Source organism: Myotis nattereri (genome assembly GCF_964212035.1).
Source record: "Myotis nattereri genome assembly, chromosome: 18".
Taxonomy (NCBI): Eukaryota; Metazoa; Chordata; class Mammalia; order Chiroptera; family Vespertilionidae; genus Myotis; species Myotis nattereri.
The window spans coordinates 13,417,169-13,440,306 of NC_138093.1; the positions used below are offsets into that span (position 1 = coordinate 13,417,169).

At 37.5% G+C, this 23,138-nt stretch overlaps 1 protein-coding gene across 2 annotated transcripts; it reads left to right on the top strand.

Annotated features, from left to right (window-relative positions):
• The first annotated feature begins 565 nt into the window (after nucleotides 1-565).
• GOLPH3L (golgi phosphoprotein 3 like) lies at nucleotides 566-22,844 on the top strand. 2 transcript variants are annotated; one of them, XM_081112954.1, is made up of 5 exons: nucleotides 566-718; nucleotides 2,924-3,118; nucleotides 16,490-16,621; nucleotides 19,339-19,453; nucleotides 20,638-22,844. In XM_081112954.1, exons 2-5 carry the CDS (start codon nucleotides 2,936-2,938, stop codon nucleotides 21,063-21,065), a joined length of 858 nt encoding a protein of 285 aa, XP_080969080.1. In that variant the 5' UTR covers nucleotides 566-718; nucleotides 2,924-2,935; the 3' UTR covers nucleotides 21,066-22,844. The 2 variants fall into 2 exon arrangements, with proteins under 2 accessions (XP_080969080.1, XP_080969081.1); XM_081112955.1 differs by lacking the exon at nucleotides 566-718 and adding an exon at nucleotides 1,233-1,301.
• The last annotated feature ends 294 nt before the right edge of the window (nucleotides 22,845-23,138 follow it).

The following is a 23,138-nucleotide window of genomic DNA, read 5'->3' on the forward strand; positions in this document are numbered from 1 at the left end:
CAAGCGTTAAATAGAGAATGTTGGTATGTATGTGATGGTAGAAAAGTACCCATCCTGTTTAACGTAAACCAAATAAAGGTTCATAAGCTGAGCCACATCAGGCTTTTCTGGAACAGGATAATTAGGAATAAGCTAATTGTCAAACACAACCAATTTTTAAATGTTTATTATTAGCTTTATTGTATCCCAACACACCTCACTTTATTGTGCTAGTATACACTGTTACACTGAGATTGACCAACAGAAACCTCTCGCTCGGCAGCTGGAGCTAGCTTACTTAACATTTGGATTGGCCGGTTCGATGGGGCTTGGGAGCTCAGGCCTCTCCTCTATTGTACCGAGGTTCCTTCATTGGATTGACCAGCTGTCAGGTTCAACCCAAACCTGCCTCCTTTTAGTGGTGTTTGTCTGGATCGCAACACAATGGGGGGGAGGGGAGAGCCTCCCCTCGTAAGCTCCGATTGGCTGGACTTAACCATGGCGGTTTCTGATTGGTCCAATGAAGAAACACCAAGGTAGGTTGCCTAGTGATCCTGAGGAAGCTGATGTGTTATTCCTTTTCTGCAGCGAAGGATCAGGAAGTTTGTGCTCTTTCCTTGGCTGGGAAGTTTTTCACCTACTAGGACAAGGGTAGGGGATTGGGTGGAGGACAGGTGTTCTCCTAAAGTAGAGTGCAAGCTGCAGCCTCCCTTGGGCCGTAACCCAGGAGTAACGTCAGGTAAGCAACCGGGGAAATGCATTTCGTAACGTCAAAAAATAAACCAAAACCCTCCAAATTTTTTATTTTATGGGGAAAAGGTGGTTTTGATTTATTTAAATTTTTGCCTTTTTTTAAATAGGATTTTTAACTAGTAAATGTCCACGGGAGGGGAGATTCATTTCTCAAAGAAACCCCTCCTCTTTCCCGCCCCCCACCCCCAAGATTTAAAGTTTCTTGGACTGGGTTAGGAAATAAGCCCTATTCACAGTGCCAGATAAGGTTAATGCCCTTAAGCATTTTATTTATTTCATGGTTCTCTTCGTCCTTCACTCTTTCCACCTCCTACCAAGAATTATATTTGAAATATAGTCCTGTACAAAGAGTCTTTTGTAAGTTACTTAATTTGTATTTCTATTTTAAAAGTTCACATGCATTTCTGAGAATTCATTTTAATCAGTATATATTTATTGAGCAGTTACAACGTTAAAGACCTTGTGCTAGTTGCTATGGAGAATAAAAAAAGCCTAAGAAGACAATATCTCTGCCCTCAAGAAGTTTACAGTTGAGAGACAGCCAGACTATAATAAATACTTTAAAGTAAGTAAGTATAAATAAAGTTTTGAAAGTACAGCTGAGGGAGAGACCAATTCTGACCATGGGACATGGGTAATGGAGGAGACTCACTTAAGCCTCATAGGCCTTTTAAGAATAAGTAGAATTTAAAGAGTAAGAGGAAAGGGAGAGAATTCCAACATGTACAGAGGAGCAGAGGTGAAAGACATAGCACATGTTTGAGAAATGGTTTGTTCACAGTATGGAATTGGAATTAATGGGAAATAATTGAGAAAAGATAGAATGGGATTCAGTCGCAGAGGTTCCTGAATGCATTCTTCTCTTTTTTTTTTTAATCCTCTCTCAAGGATATGTTTTACTGATTTCAGAGAGAGGGGGAAGGAAGAGAGAGAGAGAGAAACATCAGTGGTCTCCTTTAAACGTCCCCACTGGGGATGGAACCCGCAACCTTTCTGTGCATAGGAGGACACTCCAACCAACTAAGCCACACTGGCCAGGGCTTGAATGCATTCTTTTGATGTTGCAAAATATATTCTTTTAAACAATTGCTGATAAAAAAAAAATATTTATTGCCCTGGCCGGTTTGGCTCAGTGGATAGAGCGTCGACCTGTGGACTGAGGGGTCCCAGGTTCGATTCCGGTCAAGGGCGTGTACCTTGGTTGCAGGCACATACCCAGTGGGGAGTGTGCGGGAGGCAGCTGATCAATGTTTCTCTCTCATCGATGTTTCTAACTCTCTATCCCTCTCCCTTCCTCTCTGTAAAAAATAAAATATATTTTTAAAAAAATATTTATTGCATATCATCTTAACAACTGGCATTTAGGTTTAGCTCAAAGTAAGCTAACTTAAACTTCAAAAATGACAAATGACAATGCAATTTCTCTTGACTAGATTTTAAAACAAATGTAGTGCTTGGTATAAAAGGGCATGTGCTTTGATTTTTTTTTTTTTTGAGAAAGAATTTGCTAATCTTTTAACATTCTCTTGCCAGTATTTTTGTTTGTTTGTAGCTGTTTTGTTTGCAAGATGAATAGAGATGAAAGTTTTCTGGAATTACTACACATGATCTTCTGAGTGTTACTCTCTAAAGTAGTGATCTCCTGAGTGAGTTCATGAACTGAGTCATTAGGGTTTGGGAAGAAAATATTAGAACATCTATTTCTATTTAGTTTTTTAAATTTTTTACTTTATAATTTTTTGTGTGTGCTTTATAATGTGCCACTGAATGTTTATAGAAGTTCTATATAAATTATCATATGCATATTTGGACTGGATGCTCACAGTTTTTTCCTGTCCCATATTATTTAACTTGGGGAGGATCCATTTTGTGAAAGAGGAGTCACAATGATAGACAGTCACTCCTAGGTTATAGATTATGCACAAGAAATCAACAAGTTTAAAAGATGATTATTTCTACTGGTCTTTAAAATTACTGATTTGATTTCTTGCCAGTGCCTTCTGTGTATTTAAGTTATGTACTTTGGAAGATACTGAATTATGTTACCCACTTAATTTTTCTGGTCATTACTCTTTCCTTTCTCTAAGTTATAAATATTTCTTATTCATATACATTTTGGTATGCATGTATAAGTATCTATATGTATTTATTTACATAAGCACACTATAAATATTTTTCATCACTCTTCCAGAAACAGTTCAGAATGACCACTTTAACTCACCGTGCCCGTCGTATGGAAGTAGGCAAGAACCCTGAAAAGAAGGTAGAAAGTGAGGAAGATACTAATCAAGACAGGAGTTCAGACAATGAAGACTCTGGAGACTCTAAGGATATTCGCCTCACCCTTATGGAAGAAGTATTGCTCCTGGGACTAAAAGATAAAGAGGTAATGTAGTTGGGTCGGCTGAGCCATCCCAAAGACTTAAATACTGAAATGTTTTTAGGCAGTAATAGAATAGAATATTTGTATTAATGTTAGGTTGGCCTTAGAATTATGCTGTGGACATATTAGTGAGGAATGAGGAATTTTGGCGGTTAGCTGATACTTGGAGGGTAAAATCCAGAAGTGCAATTACTTGAAGTGTAATTTAATTACAAAATTATTCCAAAATTTTAGAGGATACAAGAGAAGATATAACACAGTGTAAAGTTTTTGTAGTTACAGTGTCCCAAGTGATAGTGATACTGAAATAACCTCTTATTAAATTAAGAAAGAAGGCCCAGCCCTGGCCCGGTGGCTCAGTTGGTTGGAGCATTGTCCCCTGCACCAAAAGGTTGCCGGTTCGATTCCGATCAGAGAACATACCTGGGTTTTGGGTTTGATCCTCAGTTGGGGCTCCTACAGGAGGTGGCCATTGATATTTCTCTCTCACTTTGATGTTTCTCTCTCTCTCTCCCTACCTCTGTCTTGCCCTCTCCCTTCCTCTCTATCTAAGGTTAATTTTATAACCTCAGGTGAGGATTAAAAAAAGGTCAAATAAATGAAAAAGCAAAACTGACTCTCTAAAAGAATGTCAGAGTAGGTCTGAAGATTAGATGGTATAAATACTGTCTTGAAATGCTTACATAAGTGCGGAGGAAACATTCACTGACTGTAGAAGCAGAGCATATTAGAACTAAGAAGCTATTTCGTTTTAGTTTTGAATAGAAATTTTTAATTTCCTGCTGACCCTACATATTGGATTTTTGCTTTTGTTCTGTAGAGAAACTGCCTCTGTACTTGTCTTCGTTTGTCTAAATTTATAGTAGTTGATATAAACTTAGGGAAATAGAATTTAAAAAATAAAGCATCTCATTTAGAGCTCTAATCATAGTGGGTACTCAACATATTGGTGAGATACTGTACAAAGATGGGCAAATAAAAATTAATTACCTTTCTAATTGTTCTAGTTTCATTTTTGAATATGCTAAATTAAGTTTTTAGCTTTCAGTTGTCTCAGGAAGACTAAAAAAGGATAAATCCTTAGGTGCAAATAAACAAAAGAGGTCAAACCTTTGGATATGTTAAAGTAGTAGTAGTAGTTTTCCAAAATGCCAGTTACATAACTATCTCTAAAAATGTTACATTGATTTCCAGTTCTACTCATTTTCTTCTTATTTCCCAAAGTAGATTTATTTAATCAATATTTAGTGTGATTGGGGACACCCATTATGTGCTTAGTGTTATGCAAATACTAAAGTAAATATAAAATAGCATAAATGGTCCCTGCCCCCAAGAAATCTGTATTCTAACTGGAGATAAAAGTTAACCCAAAAGATCATCAACAGTAAAATGGATAAAAATGAGTATATTTATTTAAACAAGTATAAGTATACCTCTAGCTAGTTTGGCTCAGTGGATAGAGCGTCAGCCTGCAGACTGAAGGGTCCCAGGTTCAATCCCAGTCAAGGGCACATGCCTGGGTTGCAGGCTCAATCCCCAGTGTGGAGCATGCAGGAGGCAGCCAATCAATGATTCTCTTTGATTATTGATGTTTCTGTCTCTCTCTCCCCCTCTCCCTTCCTCTCTGAAATCAATAAAAATATATTAAATAAATGAGTATATTTTTAGAATGAAAATGAACATTGTTACAAAACATGTATAATTCTCATGTAATGTTCAGTAAAGGAGTCAAAACACAAAAGATTACATACTCTATGAATCTATATATATAAAATTCAAAACACTATAGTATTTGCGGTTGCATGTTAGAGATGGTAAAACTAGAAAGAACAGCAGGAAAGGAATTACCATAGTTGTTAGGAGAGTGGTTACATTTTTGTGGGAGGGGAGAGGAGGTTTTAGTCATTAGAAAAGCGAATGAGGGGGTTTTCTGGGTACTAGCAGTTTTCTGTGTCTGTACTTGTGGGATATTTCATGGATATTGATTTAGGGATAATTCATTGTTTTTATCTTTCATACTCTCCTATGTTTGCATTATATTTCACAATTCAAAAGATTTTTAAAGAAAAAACAGCAGGTCTTTCCATGTTAGAACAATAGGAGCCAAGGGAGTTAAAGGGAGGAGAGATCATCATGAGTTGGAATAATCTGGGGAAGAATAGAAGGGAGTAAAACAAGCTGGGCCTTTAAGAATGGGTAAGATTGATAGAAATGGAGAGAAGGGAATACATTGTGGATGAGGGGAACCTGAGTAAGCAAAGGTATCATGAACTTGATGAGTTTGGGAGATAACTAAGTAACCAGTATGATGAAGTAGGCTCTGTTCTTGGAGAACAATGAGAATCAAAATTGACATATTAGATTCAGAGTATGGAGGATTTTGAGTTCTAGGCAGAGACATTTAGACTCTTTCCTTTAAGCAAAAGAGGATTAGCCTAGTGAAAACAGCAAAGCTCATTTCATTGTTGTGTCCAAATTAAGGACTTAGTGATATTTTCACTCTATTTTGTTTCTGCGTTTATATTTTACTATGTATTATTTCTTGTTTTACATGGTTTGAGTTTGTGACGTGTCAAAGAAAAATCCTAAATGTTAAACTTTGTATCCCAAAGTCCCAAAATTAACTTTTGCTGAAGATTTCCATAAGACTTTCTGTTTATAAATCAATACCATAATTTTGAAAAATTACATCTGTTTCAAAAGCATGTAAGTGGAAGATAATACAAAGAGATTAGTACTTCAAGAATTGTGGGGCTAGAAAGGAATGAGAGTAGGCCATAGTCAAATTGCTTGTCAAATATTACTGTCATCCCTTTCTTAAGATTCTTCTGAGGAGTAGTGGCCACAGACTGGTTTTAAAATATTAAGCTTCATTGTCTTATGAAAATAATCAGGAAATTTAAATATATGTTGAAGAATCTAACCTTTCAAGTACACTTAAAATTAGATCTTATTTCAGTTCAATAACACTGACCTCAACTGAGAAAATTAAATTTGAGTCCCAGCCTGACTAAAATAAAATAGATTTATTTCCTGTTATAGCCTGTGATAAGAATTTTGCTATAGATATTACTGACTCATGGACAACTAATGCTTTAATTAAATTGTTAGTATATTTAAAATTTCCCTTTATGAGAATCTTTATTATTAAGTTACCTATAAGAGGAGTGAGCCTATTAATGCATTTGACTTGATGGTAATATTTTTAGTTTGTGGATAATATTTTTTAACCCTCTTTCCTGTTTTGCAAAGCTTTCTCCTAGTATTGCCATTTATTGAATACTTACTATGCACTGGGACATAAAAGCTTTTCATCATGCCCAGGTTGTGGGCTCAACCCCCAGTAGGGGGTGTGCAGAAGGCAGCCGATCAATGATTCTCTCTCATCATTGATGTTTCTATCTCTCTCTTCCTCTCCCTTCCTCTCTGAAATCAATATACCTACACTAACAAAAGAGAAAATGCAAATTGGTGTCACTCTGCTACGCCCACCAGCCAATCAGAGTGACTATGCAAATTAACCCAACAAAGATGGCAGTTAATTTGCATACACAGGCACGGAGCAAAGACTGAAGACTGAAGAGTCTTGGCTTCTCCGCTGCGGCCATACCAAAGGCCTGGGTCCCGGGTGCTGGAGGAAAACTGGCGCCAGCAGCCAGGGGAAGGAAGGCCTATTGTGCGAACCTTCATGCAATGGGGTTCTAGTATATATATAAAAGGCTAACATGCTAAGTGTCCGACCATCCAACTGGTCGCTATGACACGCATCGACCACCATGGGTCAGACCAGCCGTGGGCAAACTACGGCCCGCGGGCCGGATCCGGCCTGTTTGAAATGAATAAAACTAAAAAAGAAAAAAGACGGTACCCTTTTATGTAATGATGTTTACTTTGAATTTATCTTAGTTCACACAAACACTCCATCCATGCTTTTGTTCCGGCCCTCTGGTCCAGTTTAAGAACCCACTGTGGCCCTCCAGTCAAAAAGTTTGCCCACCCCTGGGTCAGACACTCAATGCAGAGCTGCAGTGACTTGGCAGTGGTGGTTCTCGGGTGACAGACCTGAAACCAGAGAGGAGGGAGCCTGATTCCTCGCTGGCTGTGCAGTTCCACCTTCAGCTGTGGGTTATGTTGTTGCTGGGGCACTGTCAGCCCTGAATCTGGTTTACTGCACACTTGCTTTTGCGTTCCACACCCTGTACAAACAGCAACTTTACAGAGTGCCCTCTCTCACTCCGGGATCCCTTGGGGGATGTCAGAGAGCCGGTTTCTGCCCGATCCCTACAGGCCAGGCCAAGGGACCCCACCTGCTTGAGGGACCCCGCTTACCCCGCAGGTGCCAGGGAGGGACTGTGGAGGTTGGCTCCAGGGCATGTCCGGCCCATCTCACCTAGTCCTGGCCTGCTGGCCACCTTCTAATTAATTTCCTTTCAATGTGCACGAATCTGTGCACTAGGTCACTAGTAAAAATATATTTAAAAAAAAAAAGTCTGTGGAGAGACAGGATGTAAGAAAAAGTACATAAGTGGGATGTTTGTGATAATTTTAGTGATTTGCAACTGGAATAATTGCCCATATTTGAAAGCATCCTATCTCCTGTAAATAAATTCGGATGTTTTGAAGTTTAAGTACCAAACAGAATTAGACACGCAGCTCTATGTTTTATTGTTTAACTTTTCTAAAATTGTGAAATATAGCGTATCTAGAAAAGTATTTAGCACTTATGTACAATTTAACAAGTAATTTTTTTGTTTTTATTGATTTTTAGAGAGGAAGGGAGAGGGATAGAGAGATAGAAAGATCACTGAGAGAGAGAAATCAATTAGCTGCTTCCTGCACATCTCCCACCAGGGATCTAGCCCACAACCCGGGCATGTGTCCTGACCAGGAGTCGTACCAGTGACTTCTTGGTTCATGGGTCAGTGCTCAACCAGTGAGCCACATCGGCTGGGCTTAACAAGTAATTTTAAAGCAAATATTCATGTAACCACCACCAGTAGAGTACAATCAGCATCCTAGAAGCATCCTCTTGTGCACTTCTCTAATCACATGCTACCCTTCCTCCTGTAGTTGTACATGTATATATATCCCTGAACAAAGTATTTTAATTTTGCCTCCTTATAAAATTCATGTTATTGGGTTAATACTGTTATATATTTTTTGTTCAGTATGATGTTTGAGATTCATCCATGTTGCTGCATATAATTTAATTCAGTTCACTGCAATATAGTATTTTGTAATCTGAATATACCACCGTTCACTCATACTACTGGCTAATGAACATTCAGGAGTTATTATTATCAACAATGCTGCTAAGAATATTCTAGTACTGATTAGTTATGTTCTTTCAAACAATGCCACTATTCATACATATAAAAAAATGATAAAGTAGACTGGATAACACTTTTATCTTAAATTATAAAACATGTTCATGCTAAGCTTTTTCAAGCTACTAATGATTTTCTATTGGTTATAATTCACTCATTGTAATTTATTAGCAGTGGGAGACTAGAAGTTCAAGCTTTTCTAAGTTGGTAAAAATATTTTCAGTGAACTAGTCAAGAAATTTTAAAAAATCAGTAAGTCAGTACATAACTTGTCAGTGGATGACTATAGATGGAAAAAATGCTACTCTTCGAAAGTTGCTCAGTCCTAAAACATTTTCTTAAAATTAAAAGATTAAAAGATTACTTAGACCAGTACCTGACCTTTTAGTTTCCTGATTGAACAAAATGAACAATAAATCTCTTGTTAGTAGCTATTGCTGACAAGTGTGAATAAGGAAGTGTATCAGGACTCGTTTGTCAAGCTTTGTGGTTTTTATTAACCTAGACTGTTAAAAAATAACTTCTGTTTTGTTTTTATTATTTCCAGTCATATAACCCCAAAGAATTATTTACTATTGGTACAAAAGGCAATAAACTGAAAGACCAAAGCCCTATTCTAACAATAGGAAAATATAGTTTAAACAAACTCTTTCATTGAGCGCCTGCCTTTCCCTAACCTTCCAACCCCCTAATGTACACTGTTCTCTTCTGAAATACCTGGAATTGAGATTATCTCCCCTTCACATGTTGTTTGTATAACTTAAGAGTGTTCAGAACTGTTTTTCTATATGTCTGTAATTATTGGGTTTTTTTGGTTGAAAACTGGACATTTGAATATGGTAGCTCTGGAGGTCAGGTTTGATCCCTCCTCAGTTGGGGCACATGCCGGAGGCTACCATTAATGTGTCTCTCTCACATCCATAGTTCCCTTTCTCCCCCCCCCCCCCTCCTTTCCACTCTCTCTAAAAATCAATGGAAAAAATATCCTCGGGTGAAGATTTAAAACAAAATTGTATTGCCCAGTGCCGGTTTGCCCCTTCTGTCTCTATTCTCCACTATGAAAGTTTATAATGTATGCATACATTCCATTCCATAATTTTCACACACTGCTGTTCTATGAAGAAAAGCCCCAGAATTAAGGTTGGGGAAGAAGAAACAGATGGGAAAATTGGTGGCTAGGAGAGAAGATATGTGTATTATATGTATAAAGAAAAATATGATTTTATATACACCCAAATGATAATAGAATGATGGAATTTATGAGTAATTTTTATTTTATTTTTTATTTTCAAATTTCTAAAATATATGTATACTATTTAATCGGGGGGGGGGAGCTATTTGAAAATAAAAAATGTACCTGCATTTACCTCGTTTTGCTCTTCTAAGGTGTGAGCATACCATATAGAAAAAGCTTCTGGAAGACACTTATGATTCCTTCTTTCATGGAAAATTAAGCAATTTAATGTCGAAACTTCAGATTTGGGGGGAGGGAAGGATTTGTTTCTGATTTTTTTTCCTAATAAAGTGACATTTTCTTAATGTAGATAATTTGGGGGGGAAATTGAAAACCATTTTAAAAATTAGAAAACCATTTTTTAAAATATTTTACATAATTGCAGTAATCTTGATTACACAATTATTTATTTGGCTATTTTTCACATAACTTTATCATAAGGATTTTCTAACATTATTTTTAAAAACTCCTTATAAGCATTAAAAATGATGCTTTAAGTTCCTTTGCATTTTATGTCATGCAGGTAACTTGAACATTTTTAACCTTCAGAGTTGTTGGGGTTTTCTTGTTTGTTTGTTTTTAAATTCACCCTTTTTATTTTCAGCGAGAGTGGAAGGGAGGGGAGAGACAGAGAAACATCAATGTGAGAGAGATACATCGATTGGTTGGCAAGGTACATGCTCTGAACTGGAATCTAACTTGTGACCCTTCAGTCTTCAGGCTGATGCTCTATTTACTTGAGCCAAACCGACTACGGCCAGAGTTGTTTTAAGGTGTATCTTCAAGGAAGTTTGAATAAGGAATACTTGACTAGGTGGAAATTCGTCATAAGATATTGACAGAATTTATTGAAATCTCATTGCCCAGCCTTTCACAAGAGCAAAATGACATTATCAAAAATTTAAATATGTATACTCTTTGATTCAAAAGTTTCTTCTAGGAATTTGTTCAACCAATACACAAATGAATATTTCTTATTTTTTTTATTTTTTTATTCTAGAGAGAGGAAGGGGGGAAGAGAGAGAATTTTTCTCTCTTTTCCCTCCTGTATTTGAGATAATTAAATTTAATGATTAAGTGGTAAACTTTAGCATGTATGTGCTAGATCATCCTGCATACTAAAGCAGTGGCCCTTTAACACAGACTCTTTATTGTAGATTGAGAATTTACTGAGGCAGCTACATATATTTAGAGGGGGAAATGGACCTTAGAATTATAATTATTTTTTAAAACTCCACATGTGTACTTTTATACTTTTTCCATTATGGTATATGACTTAATAAAAAGGAAGTTTAAAAACTCATTTAAGAGTTTCGCGTGTTATGAGCTACTAGGATGAGAAAAGGGTAATATTAAAAAACATACAGTTTCTACATCCTGGTCTCTGTTTCTTTATTTACCATGCTTCTCACCGTTCTGTTGACAATCTGACATCACTGTCACTGAAACAGAAGGTATATAGTTAGGAAGAAATAAGAAAACAAAGGAAAACTTTCTTCTAATTGCTTTAATACCAGCTGAAATGTTTGCACACCTGTTGAAATTTATAGTCACCAGGATATACTAGTAAAGTTATGACCTAAGTAAATTACTTATTCTGACATAAGTTATAGTTTAACCTTAATTAGGCTACTAAATTGTATAAAACCAAGTATTAACCTAAAAAAAAAACTTACTTTGTCCTTGAAGTAGCCATGAGGCAGGCAATGGAGGGAAGTAATCCCAGCTTTGAGTCTAGAATCAGGCCCTCAGGAAATTTGGATATATCTAGGGATGTATGGTTCAAGCTGAGTTTTTACCAGGTTAACATATTTCAATCATAAAATTCTTGAAACATATTTCAAGAAACATTTATAGAGAAATACTACGTATCAATCAGATACTCTCTCCTTAAGGAATTTATAGTCTGAGGTTAAACTGTTGATTGCAATGTGATATACTAAATGATAGGGGAGAAGTATATATACTTAGGCACACCCAGGTGAGGTACCTAACCCAGATGGTAGAGGGAAAGACAATGTGAGAGAAGGTTACAAGGAAGATGTGAATCCTGTAGGAGAAAGAAAAGTATTGGTTCTTCTAGACCAGTGGTTCTCAACCTTCCTAATGCCGCAACCCTTTAATACAGTTCCTCATGTTGTGGTGACCCCCAATTTCATTGTTACAAATTGAACATAATTAAAGCATAGTGATTAATCACAAAAACAATATGTAATTATATATGTGTTTTCCGATGGTCTTAGGTGACCCCTGTGAAAGGGTCATTCGACCCCCAAAGGGGTTGAGAACTGCTGTTCTAGACAGAACTTTGTGTGTGGCCTAGCCAGCGTGGCTCAGTGGTTGGGCGTTAACCTATGAACCAGGAAGTCATGGCTCCATTCCTGGTCAGGGCACATGCTCAGGTTGCACATGCCCAGGTTGTGGACTCGATCCTCACTGTGGGGCGTGCAGGTGGCAGCCAATCAATGATCCTCTCTCATCATTGATATTTCTCTCTCTCTCTCTCTCTCCCTCTCAAGTCAATAAAAATATTAAAAAAAAAAACAAACACCTTATACCCTAGCTGGTTTGGCTCAGTGGATAGAGCGTCGGCCTGTGGACAGAAGGGTCCTAGGTTCAATTCCAATCAAGGGCACATGCCCAGGTTGCGGGCTCTATCCTTAGTAGGGGGCGTGCAGGAGGCAGTTGATCAATGATTCTCTATCATTGGTGTTTCTTTTTCTCTTTCCCTCTCCCTTCCTCTCTGAAATCAATAAAAATATATTAAAAAAACAACAACAGCTTTGTGTGTGCAAAGTCCAATAGGCAAAAATGATGCATTAAGAGTACTTAAAATGGTTTTGGAAAGCTAGAGCATAGTGTTCTAGGAGAAAGAGGCCAGAAAGAGAATAATAAATAGCCTCCTCGTTTGAGTGCTATACAGTAAACCCTAGATTTTGTGGACCTTGATTTAACAGACTTTGGATTTAATGGAGAAAACTTCGATCTGTATGTCCTGTGAAAAGTACCACCCTGTTAATTTTAAAATGCTTTTAACCAAGATTTGCTTATCATTAACAGGTTATTTTTTGTTATTAATTCGCAGTAACTTTTAACAAACTTCAGTGAATAGGCCATATTTTGGAAAAAACACTGTAGTAATTTTGTTGACATAAATATTACATATCTGCAACTATAGTCTACATATTTAAATCCAAGAGTCACTGCTCGTAAACAGTGTATATTGAATGACTAGCATGTGATCACACTACATTGCAAGGCTAATTGGTTCTGTGATCTAGTGGTGTGACTTTCTGCAGCAGATTTAAGGAGCCGGCCAATGTTCCCACGTGCACTGAGCCTCCTCCCAGCCCTGTGCATTTATTTACCCACGGTGTCTGGCAAATACACATGTTTGCTAGACCTATTCAGTATAAATTTAAAATTACTGGAATACATATAGAAAACTTCTCTGTGAAACTAAATTTTTCATACATACTTAATTTACCAAATGTGTATACATAAGTGAAAACAAGTAAACTAATTTGTCAATTTTTTAACATAGGCGTTCAGAAAACCTGCTTTATTAATAATGTACTTTCAACTTTAAGGGACACCCCCTTGCCTGAATTAGTCCATTATAGTGAGGTTTTACTATACCAAGGAGTTTGGCCCTGACTGAGAGGAGTATTTGAAAGATTTTTAAGCAGAGGGGAAGGGAGTTATATAATTAGATTTGAGCTTAAAGATCATCCTGGCTAGGGGAATAATGGAATTGGAAAACCGCTACCTCTGTCAGTATAGGGGTCAGATATTAAGTCTTGAGTAAACTTAATTTCAAACATGTAATAGAAAGTAAAGGGAATCTTCAAAGCCCCCTATCCCCCCCCCCCAAAAAAAAAATTTTAAATCCTAGAGGTAAGCAATAAACTAATTTGCCCTGGGGAAAATTGCCAAATCAGTTCAGAGATTCAGGAATTTGGTGGTCAGAAATAAATCTTGGTGTTAAGATAAAAGCGGGAAGCTAAATGTAACTGTGGTCCCAGTTGTGGGGCATTCCCTCAAACCTCCCATGCCCAACTGTTAGCAGAAGCAAATGCAGATCTTCCTCTCTGAAGGAAGACATCCTCAATTTAGGTCTCCACAATCTTTCAGATTCACAAAAAAATAAATATCATCAGTCATACAAATAATCAAATACCCATGAGAAGGAATCAGGAGAAATAACAAATAATAGGTCATTCAAGGACTTCAGATCAGATAATAAAATATATGTGACATTTATTAAAGAAATAAAAGAATCAAAGGTACAACAAAAAGAAATGATCACAAATGACCAGGCAAATGTAAAAAATAACTATATAGAGTTTTAGAAATGAAGAATAGTTGAAACCAAAATCTCGGGGGTAGTTTAATATATTAAATACAAATGGCAAGAGTAAATTGCAAGCTAGATATGAAATGACTCTTCAGAAAGTAGTATGGAGACAGAGAAAATGGAAAATATAAAAAGAGAGGTTAAGCCCCAGCTGGTTTGGCTCAGTAGAGCGTCGGCCTGTGGATTGAAAGGTCCTGGGTTCGATTCCAGTGAAGGGCACATGCCCAGGTTGTGGGCTCCATCCCCAATAGGGGGTGTGCAGGAGGCAGCCGATCAATGATTCTCTCTCATCATTGATGTTTCTATCTTTCCCTCTCCCTTCCTCTCTGAAATCAATAAAAATATATTAAAAGAGAGAGAGAGAGGTTAAAAGACATGGGGAGCTAGGATAAGAAAAATGATAGTCCCAGAAGAAAAATATAAAGAAAATAGAGGAAAGCCAAAATTCTTAGAGATAAGAACTGAGAATTTTTAAGAACTAAGAAATGAACCTACAGATATAAGAAACGTATCCCAAATAAGATAAGTAAATGCACACAGTCATGTTGTAATCAAACTGCAAAACATCAAGAGAGAAGGTCTTAAAGGACCAAAGAAAAAGGCAAATCAACCGCAAAGAAACCACAAGCAATAAAAATGATAGATCTCACTTGCACAATGGAAGCTAGAAGAGGAAGACATATCTTTAATGTGATAGAGAAAACTATCAAGTTAGAATTTTATGTCCAGAGAAACTGTCTTTCAAGAATGATGGTAAAATACAGACATTACAGATAAACAAAATAGTTTGCCTCCAACAGACTTTCACTTAAGGAAATTCTACTTTAGGAAGAAGGAAAATGGTACCAGAAAGGAGGTCTGAGATGCAAGAAGGAATGGTGAGCAAGGAAATTGGTAAGCATCTGAGTAAATCTAAACAAGTGCTACCTGTATAAAGTAATGATGCTGCTAATAATGTCTAATTTGTGAGGTTAAAAAAAGATAAAATATTGCTCAACTAGGACAGTGGTTACTATATTGACTCATTTAAAAAATAAATCTGATCTTGTATTAATTTTAAATTGTTGTGCTGCATGTTAAAATGTCAAGGATAATGTTCCTAAAGAAAAGTGGAGCATTTAATTTCCAAAGCAATACTGAAGAAGATTTTTTTTTAAGTTTAATAAAAAAATTATGTACTGCTATTACTAGTAATTAGTTTTGGGGTTGCTTTAAAGCCATAATAAACTGTCCCTGCCAACATTTCACCCAGCTTCTCTCCAGTGAGAGGTATTGCCATAACCAAAGATAGCTAAAGAGTGTTGAACAGCTCTGATGGGTGTTCCTTGCATTCATCATAATTCCTTGCTCAGAACCTTCAGGATTCAATACTGCCTTTCAATAAAAAGTTCAAAGCATCAAGGCTTTTCAACCATCTGGCCCCAACCAACTTGATCTCATTATTTTTCTTTAAATCCTTGAGTTTGACCTCTAAACATATTTGAGACCTCCTTCCTTGACACTTTAGTTAAAATGCCCTCTTGAAGAATAGGTGGAATTTGGAGGAAAACCCTCCCTCTCTGCCAAATTCAACCTTTTCTTCAAACCACTGCTCAGGTCCCATGAAAGTTCCTGACTACTGTAGCCTAAAAGTGACTTACATAATTTGAATAACTATCATCTAAACCAAACTTACAACAGTCATTTATGCCTCTCTCTTCTGCTTTTACAACGAGCTTTTATTTAAATTTTATATTAACACAGAACTTTGCTGAAATTTGTATGGTCTTCCCAGCTAGATTTTCAGTTCCTTAAGACAGTGGCTATTTCGTACATGTCTTTGTATCCTCTATACCACCTAGGGAAGGGAAACCAACATTTAAGTGCCTACAATATGCCAGGCCCTGTAATAAATTCTTTCTTGTATATGACATTTCATTTATTCCTCACAGCAAACTTATAAAGATAGATATTAGTGTCCCCATTTTACAGATGAGGACATACAAATAATCACTTGAGAAAGGTTAAGTCACATACCGAAGGAACTTAACTAGTCAGTGTTAGAGCTGGATTTCAACTATATCACCCATCAAAATAGCTTGTATTATTAATACATACCTTGGAGGAGTAAAAAACTCAAATGGTTTGTAAATTTTTCTATTTAATTCATTTGTATTCTACACTGAATTTGGAGTGTCATGGAAACAGATTTTAAAAATTCTTCTCAAAAATTAAAGTTTGATTTGCCAATTATTAACTAATAGCCAAATACACAAAGAACTTAAAAAGTCAGACAGAAAATCATAATTGGGGAGGGGTAGGTTAAGGGAATTAAATAGAGATTCCTTTATTGTATACTTTGCTTTGAGTTCATGTAATATAACCTGAAACAAAACACAACAGAGTATACCATTCCTAGGATGCTTGCTGCAAGTCCCTATCTCTTTCAGAACATTCTTTCTCTTCTCTTTTCCTAGGGTTACACATCTTTCTGGAATGACTGCATATCATCTGGCCTGCGAGGGGGCATCCTGATAGAGCTGGCCATGCGGGGTCGTATCTATCTGGAACCCCCAACCATGCGTAAGAAGCGACTACTAGACAGAAAGGTACAGCATCCTCTGTGACATTCTCTGAGTTTATGAAAGGGCAGGTGCCAATGGTCCATTTTGGAGGAATAGAAAGATTTGAATAGTGAGACAAGGTAAATATCACTGACTCAGTTGTCCCCTTGTCTAATAGGTTTAATTATTCTATATCAGAGGGAGAAATCCAAGGGTCCAATAGTCTAAAGAGTAATAAGAAGTTCATAGCCGAAACCGGTTTGGCTCAGTGGATAGAGCGTCGGCCTGCGGACTAAAGGGTCCCGGGTTCGATTCCGGTCAAGGGCATGTACCTGGGTTGCGGGCATATCCCCAGTAGGATATGTGCAGGAGGCAGCTGATCGATGTTTCTCTCTCATCGATGTTTCTAACTCTCTATCTCTCTCCCTTCCTCTCTGTAAAAAATCAATAAAATATATTAAAAAAAAAAAAAAGAAGTTCATACTTTTGTCTTTCTTTTCTATGCAGAAAATCACTTTTAAGGTGCTGTTGATTATTCCTCCCTCCATAGCTATAGCTCTAACATGGAAGAGAGTATTATATAGGAGTATGTAAACATGTGGGTCGGGTGCAGTCTTTGCTAAACTCTGGTCATCCTCAGATAATCATTCAGTTTCTCTCCTTCCCTTTTCTGCAAGTCCTCTGCAGCATGTTCGCCATACTTCTGTCTCCATTTTCTTCTCTTTTTTTCTACTCACACTTTCACTGTCACACTTAGCATTTAGCGCTGAAACCACGTCCTTATGTATCACCAGTTTCTTCTCAGTCTTTGTCTCTTCTAACCTCTAGGTGGCATTTGACACTTTGACCACCTTCTCCTAATTGAAACTTTCTTAATTCTTGGCCTCTATTATATTACACTAGAGGCCCAGTGCACGAAATTCTGCACAGGTAGGGTCCCTAGCGGCTACAGCTGCTGGCCAGGGCCTCCTTTCCCTGGCTGCCAGCTGCCGGCCAGGGCCTTCCTTCATTCCGCGCCTCCCTCTGATGGTCAGCGCACGTCATAGTAAGCGATCAAACTCCCAGTTGGTTGAACTCCTGAAGGGACACTTTGCATATTAGGCTTTTATATATATAGATTCACTTACTTCTCTAGCTGTACCCTATTTCCTTTACTTCTCCATTCCTTAACATCTAAGTCTCAAGTTTGTATCCCTTTGTGTAACTTATATCCTTTTAAAGATATCATTTACTTTTACAGCTTCATGTAGTACCTTCATATACTAACTACTAAATCCTAGGCTTACCTTCTTTTTTTAAAAAAAAAATTTAATATGTTTTTAGCCCTAGCCAGTTTGGCTCAATGGATAGAACTTTGGCCTGCGGACTGAAGGGTCCCGGGTTCAATTCCAGTCAAGGGCACATGCCTGATTGTGGGCTCAATCCCCAGTGTGGGGTGTGCAGGAGGCAGCTGATCAATGATTCTCTCTCATCATTGATGTCTCTTTTTCTATTGTTAATCCTCACCCGAAGATATTTTTCCATTGAGAGAGTGGAAGGGAGAGGGAGAGATAGAGAGAAACATCGATATGAGAGAGAGACATCAGTTGGTTGCCTCCTGCACACACCCCAACCAGGGCAGGGGAACTGCAACCAAGGTACATGCCCTTGTCCAGAATCGAACCTGGGACCCTTCAGTCCAAGGGCCAAAGCTCTATCCACTGAGCAAAACCAGCTAGGGCACATTGATCAGCTGCCTCCTACAGGCCCCCTACTGGGGATTGAGCCCACAACCCTGGTATGTACCCTGACTGGGAATTGAACTACTACCTCCTGGTTCATGGCTGACACTCACCACTGAGCAATGCTGGCTGGACAGGCCTATCCTTTTTTTTTTTTTTTTAATATATTTTATTGATTTTTTACAGAGAGGAAGGGAGAGGGATAGAGAGCCAGAAACATGAATGAGAGAGAAACATTGATCAGCTGCCTCCTGCACGCCCCCCACTGGGGATGTGCCCACAACCAAGGTACATGCCCTTCACCGGAATCGAACCCAGGACCCTTGAGTCCACAGGCCAACCCTCTATCCACTGAGCCAAACCGGTTCTGGCAGGCCTATCTTCTTTTGTCAGCCCCAGGAACATATTTATCTATTGGCTAGGCATTTCAACTGGCTCTCCCATATCAGTTAAAACCAAACTTAACTTTTCCCCAAAACTGGCTTCTTTTCCTGATTTTCCTACCTTTATTGATTGTTTTGCAAGTAGGTTTTCCAGACTCAAAGAATCATTATTGAATCTTTTCTCCATTATCATTTATATCCAGTTTGTCACTAGGGCCCTCATCAAATGTATTTTTGTCTCCTCACTATCTCCCCATACTAGATTATTCAACTTTTTTTTTTTTAATCCTCACACGAGGATATTTTTCCATTGATTTTTAGAAAGGGAAAGGCAGAAATATCGATGTGAGAGAGACACATTGATTGGTTGCTTCCTGCACGAGCCCTGACCAGGGCCCGGCCTAGGCCTGGGCCCAAGAGGAGCCTGCAACCAAGTTACCGAAATCAAACCCGGGACCCTTTCGTCCGCAGGTGGACGCTTTATCCACTGAGCCAAACCGGCTAGAGCAATTTTCAACTTCTGGAGAACAGAGACAGTATATGATACTGCTTTGCATTTTCTATAATACTTAACCAATGGTGTTCATATGGTATATTGAAAGATTTTAATTTGAATGAATTGAATGAACCAGGGTCCCTTGTTTCTTCTTTCTAAAAGGTATTGCTGAAGTCAGACAGCCCAACAGGTGACGTTTTACTGGATGAAACTCTCAAACACATCAAAGCCACTGAACCCACAGAAACTGTCCAGACGTGGATAGAGCTACTCACCGGTAAGATGGCTCAAAATGATTCAGAAGTCCTACACTTAGTTATCTTTATCCTACTCTTAAGGTCAGGAAAAGAAGTACAGAAATTAAAGGGGCTCAGTTAGGTACAGATGGTTCACTGATCATGTTATGCAGTCTTTGTTATATGTTGCTGAATTTGCTTTGCTAGTATTTGTTGAGTACTTTATACCTGGGATATTGGTGTGTAATTTTCTAGTGATGTCTTTGTCTGGTTTTGGTATCAGAGTAATATCATATAGATTAAGGAAGTATTCCCTCCTCTTCTGATTCTTTGAAAGATTTGTGAAGAATTAGCATTGTATTTAAATATTTGATAGAATTCCCTGTAAAGCTGTCTTGGCCACACTTTTCCTTGTGGGAAATTTTAAAGTTACTTATTCACTCTATTTACTTGTTGTTGATCTAGTCAGAATTTTCTCTATTTATGGTATCCCCTCATTACCCTCTTTATTTCTTTAAGGTCAACAGTGATATCTCCTCTTTCATTCCTAATTGTAATTTGAGTCTTCTCTCTTTTTTCCTGGGTCAGTCTAGGCTTGTCAGTTTTATTTATCTTTTCAAGAAACCAATTCTTGATTTATTTTCTCTATTGTTTTTATTTTCTATGTTTATTTCCACTATAATCTTTACCATTTCCTTTCTTCTGCTTGCTTTGGGTTTAGTGCTCTTTTTTTTATAGCTTCTTAAGGTAGATTAGATTATTGATTTGACATCATTCCTAGAATAGCACTTGGAATTATAAATTTTCCTCTTGACACTGCTTTAAGGTGCATCCCATAAGTTTTGATATGTTTTCATTTTCATTCAACTCAGAGTATTTTTTAAATTTCCCTTGTGATTTCTTCTTTGATCCATTGGTTATTTCAAAGCATGTTGTTTAATTTCCATATATTTTTGAATTTTCCAAATTTCCTTCTGTGAATAATTTTTTATTTAATTCCATTGTGGTTGGATAGCATACTTTGTATATTTTTAGTCCTTTTAAATTTATTAAGGCTGTTTTAAATTTATTAAGGCCTAGCATATGGTTTCTCCTGGAGAATGCTCCATGTGTACTTGAGAAGAATGTATATTCTGCAGTTAAAGAGTGGAATGTTCTAAAAGATGTCTTGTTCGGTCTGGTTAGTTTATAGTGTTGTTCTAAGTTTTCATTTCTTTTCCCATAGGCGAGACTTGGAACCCCTTCAAATTACAATACCAGCTGAGAAATGTAAGAGAGCGAATTGCAAAGAACCTAGTAGAGAAGGGCATTCTAACCACGGAGAAGCAGAATTTCCTCCTATTTGATATGACTACTCATCCAGTGACCAACACAACAGAGAAACAGCGACTAGTGAAAAAAATCCAAGATAGTGTCCTAGAGCGGTGGGTAAATGACCCTCAGCGTATGGACAAGCGAACACTAGCACTCCTGGTGCTAGCCCACTCCTCCGACGTACTAGAAAATGTCTTCTCCTCTCTGACAGATGACAAGTATGATGTGGCAATGAATCGAGCCAAGGACCTAGTAGAACTGGACCCTGAAGTGGAAGGGACAAAGCACAGTGCCACAGAGATGATCTGGGCTGTGTTGGCAGCCTTCAATAAATCCTAAAGCCAGCAGGTGGGTTTCTCCTTTTTCCCCTGCTGGGCTGGTGACTATCACAGACACTATCACTGAGTTTTGTGTGATGAGATGTTTTCAGCATTTTCTTTCCTTCTCATGAATCAGACTTGTGATTTGGGGAAAGCAACTTCAGGGCTTCTCCATAGACCTTGACCTTTATAAGCAGACTTTATTTCTCCTTATACCTCTGCTCCAGAGGTGACTAAACTGGGGGTGAGCCCACACATCCCCAATAAACATTTTCTCTCATTTCTTAGTTTACTTCAACCTAGTGTGCTTTTGGATAAGCAAGATTATCTAAGTGGTGTTTGCTGTTCTCCAGCCACAGATTGTGAATGAGATGTAGAGCAAACCATTTATTACATTTTTTAAAGTCTGTTTTCTATCTAAAATACATGTTTTCAGTCTTTGTCACTCAGGCTCTGCTAGGTAATGTAGCTTATTGAAATGACTGCCTCTCTGAATAAGGGTCAATGGAAACAAACTAGTTTTTGGAGTAGGTAGTCTCTGGGATTTTATTTCCTGTTAGTGATTTTCTCACTTTCTTGTTCTAACCTAATGAGAATATTCCAAATTTGATTAACTGATTCTCATAGCCTTATAATCAGAAATACATTCTAACCTCTTTCTTACCATTACCCTACTCCATCATTGGACAGAAATCTAAGTGGAAAAAAATATATCTCTCCCTCAACCACTTCCTTCATGCAATCAGCATTACAATTTCTAAGGGAAGGAAGTGGTATCAGAATTTCCACCTTTCGCACATGACTATCCTGATTCCTCCAGACAATTTTAAACTTTTCTGCTGTGATTGAACTGAGAAAGTTGTAAATTTCTATTGCTGAATAGCAGCATCCTGAATCTAGATAATATATCTAAACTCCAGGTTTTCTTTGTTCCCTGTTTTTTGCTTTCTGCATAAATTAATAAATTCTATCTATATTTAAACATTCTGGAAATAATTTTGTTTATATTTAATCCACAACCATCTTTCTAGCCAAATCTCTAAAATGTTTTTTCAATTTAGTAGTGAGTGCAAAGAGAAGCTTATTAAGAAAAATCCTATGTGGAGGGTCAGTTTGATGTCAAAAGCATGTCCCCCCCCCCTTTTTTTTCCAAAAGCATGCTGATATAAAGTTCAGTATTTGGAAATAGAGGACCAAATTGTGCTTATGTCAAGCATTTATTATGCTAGTACTTGTAATGGGTCCTGCCTCTTGACCATTACAGAGAAATAGGCTGCCAAAGGGCTAATACAGGTGGCTCAGAGCTGATATTAAATCTTCCTGATCAGAAATAATTAAATGAATCATAATTTCCATTTCCTTTCTAAACCTGTTTAACACCCCCAAAATTGCCTTGCTCAACTTTCTTTTTTTCACTGCAGTTATCACTTAGGTAACTAGAGAAATAAATTGTAACATGAAACAAACTCTCAATGTGAGGTGAAGTAGAGCTTTAGTCTGGCTCTCTAAAAATTCAAAAACCAGTCCACGTGTTATCTCTACCTGCCTTAGTTTTTCTTTCCATTTGAACAATTTGGCATGAATTGAAACCAGGTTTTCCAGTGGAAAATTTCAGCTTAATTGGAGGGCATGGAAGTTGAGTTGAGTTCTTTCTCACAACTCTTAGACGTGTTTATTTTTATATTGTATCGCAATAAAATGAGGATGTCCCTAATCTGCAGAATGTCCACTGCATATCACCTTCTCATTTAAAGCATATGGCCTTCACATTTCTGTATAATAAAGATATTGGCTCTCTAGTCTCTCTGTGCAGTTTTACAACTTCAGTTAATTTAGCTGGAAATAAAAACTTTCCACACGAGGCCTTTACACTAGGATACCAACCTCTGTTTCATTCTGTGTAGAAAATTAGAATACACAAAATTATAATTGTAACATATATAGACTGGGGGGGCAGGGCACATCAAGGCTAACCTGAACACTAACCAATGTTGTAAAGTCCAAGTAATGTCTCCATCCTAATAAAAATAAGTTATCCAACTATATATCATTTTTACCATGAAGAGAATGTGTATGTTCTTTCCTATTAATA

Coding starts and splice junctions, on each gene's coding strand:
- GOLPH3L (XM_081112954.1), top strand. CDS start 2,936: ATGACCACTTTAACTCACCGTGCCCGTCGTATGGAAGTAGGCAAGAAC. Junction 3,119..16,489: donor TGGGACTAAAAGATAAAGAG/GTAATGTAGTTG, acceptor CTCTTTTCCTAG/GGTTACACATCTTTCTGGAA. Junction 19,454..20,637: donor GTGGATAGAGCTACTCACCG/GTAAGATGGCTC, acceptor CTTTTCCCATAG/GCGAGACTTGGAACCCCTTC.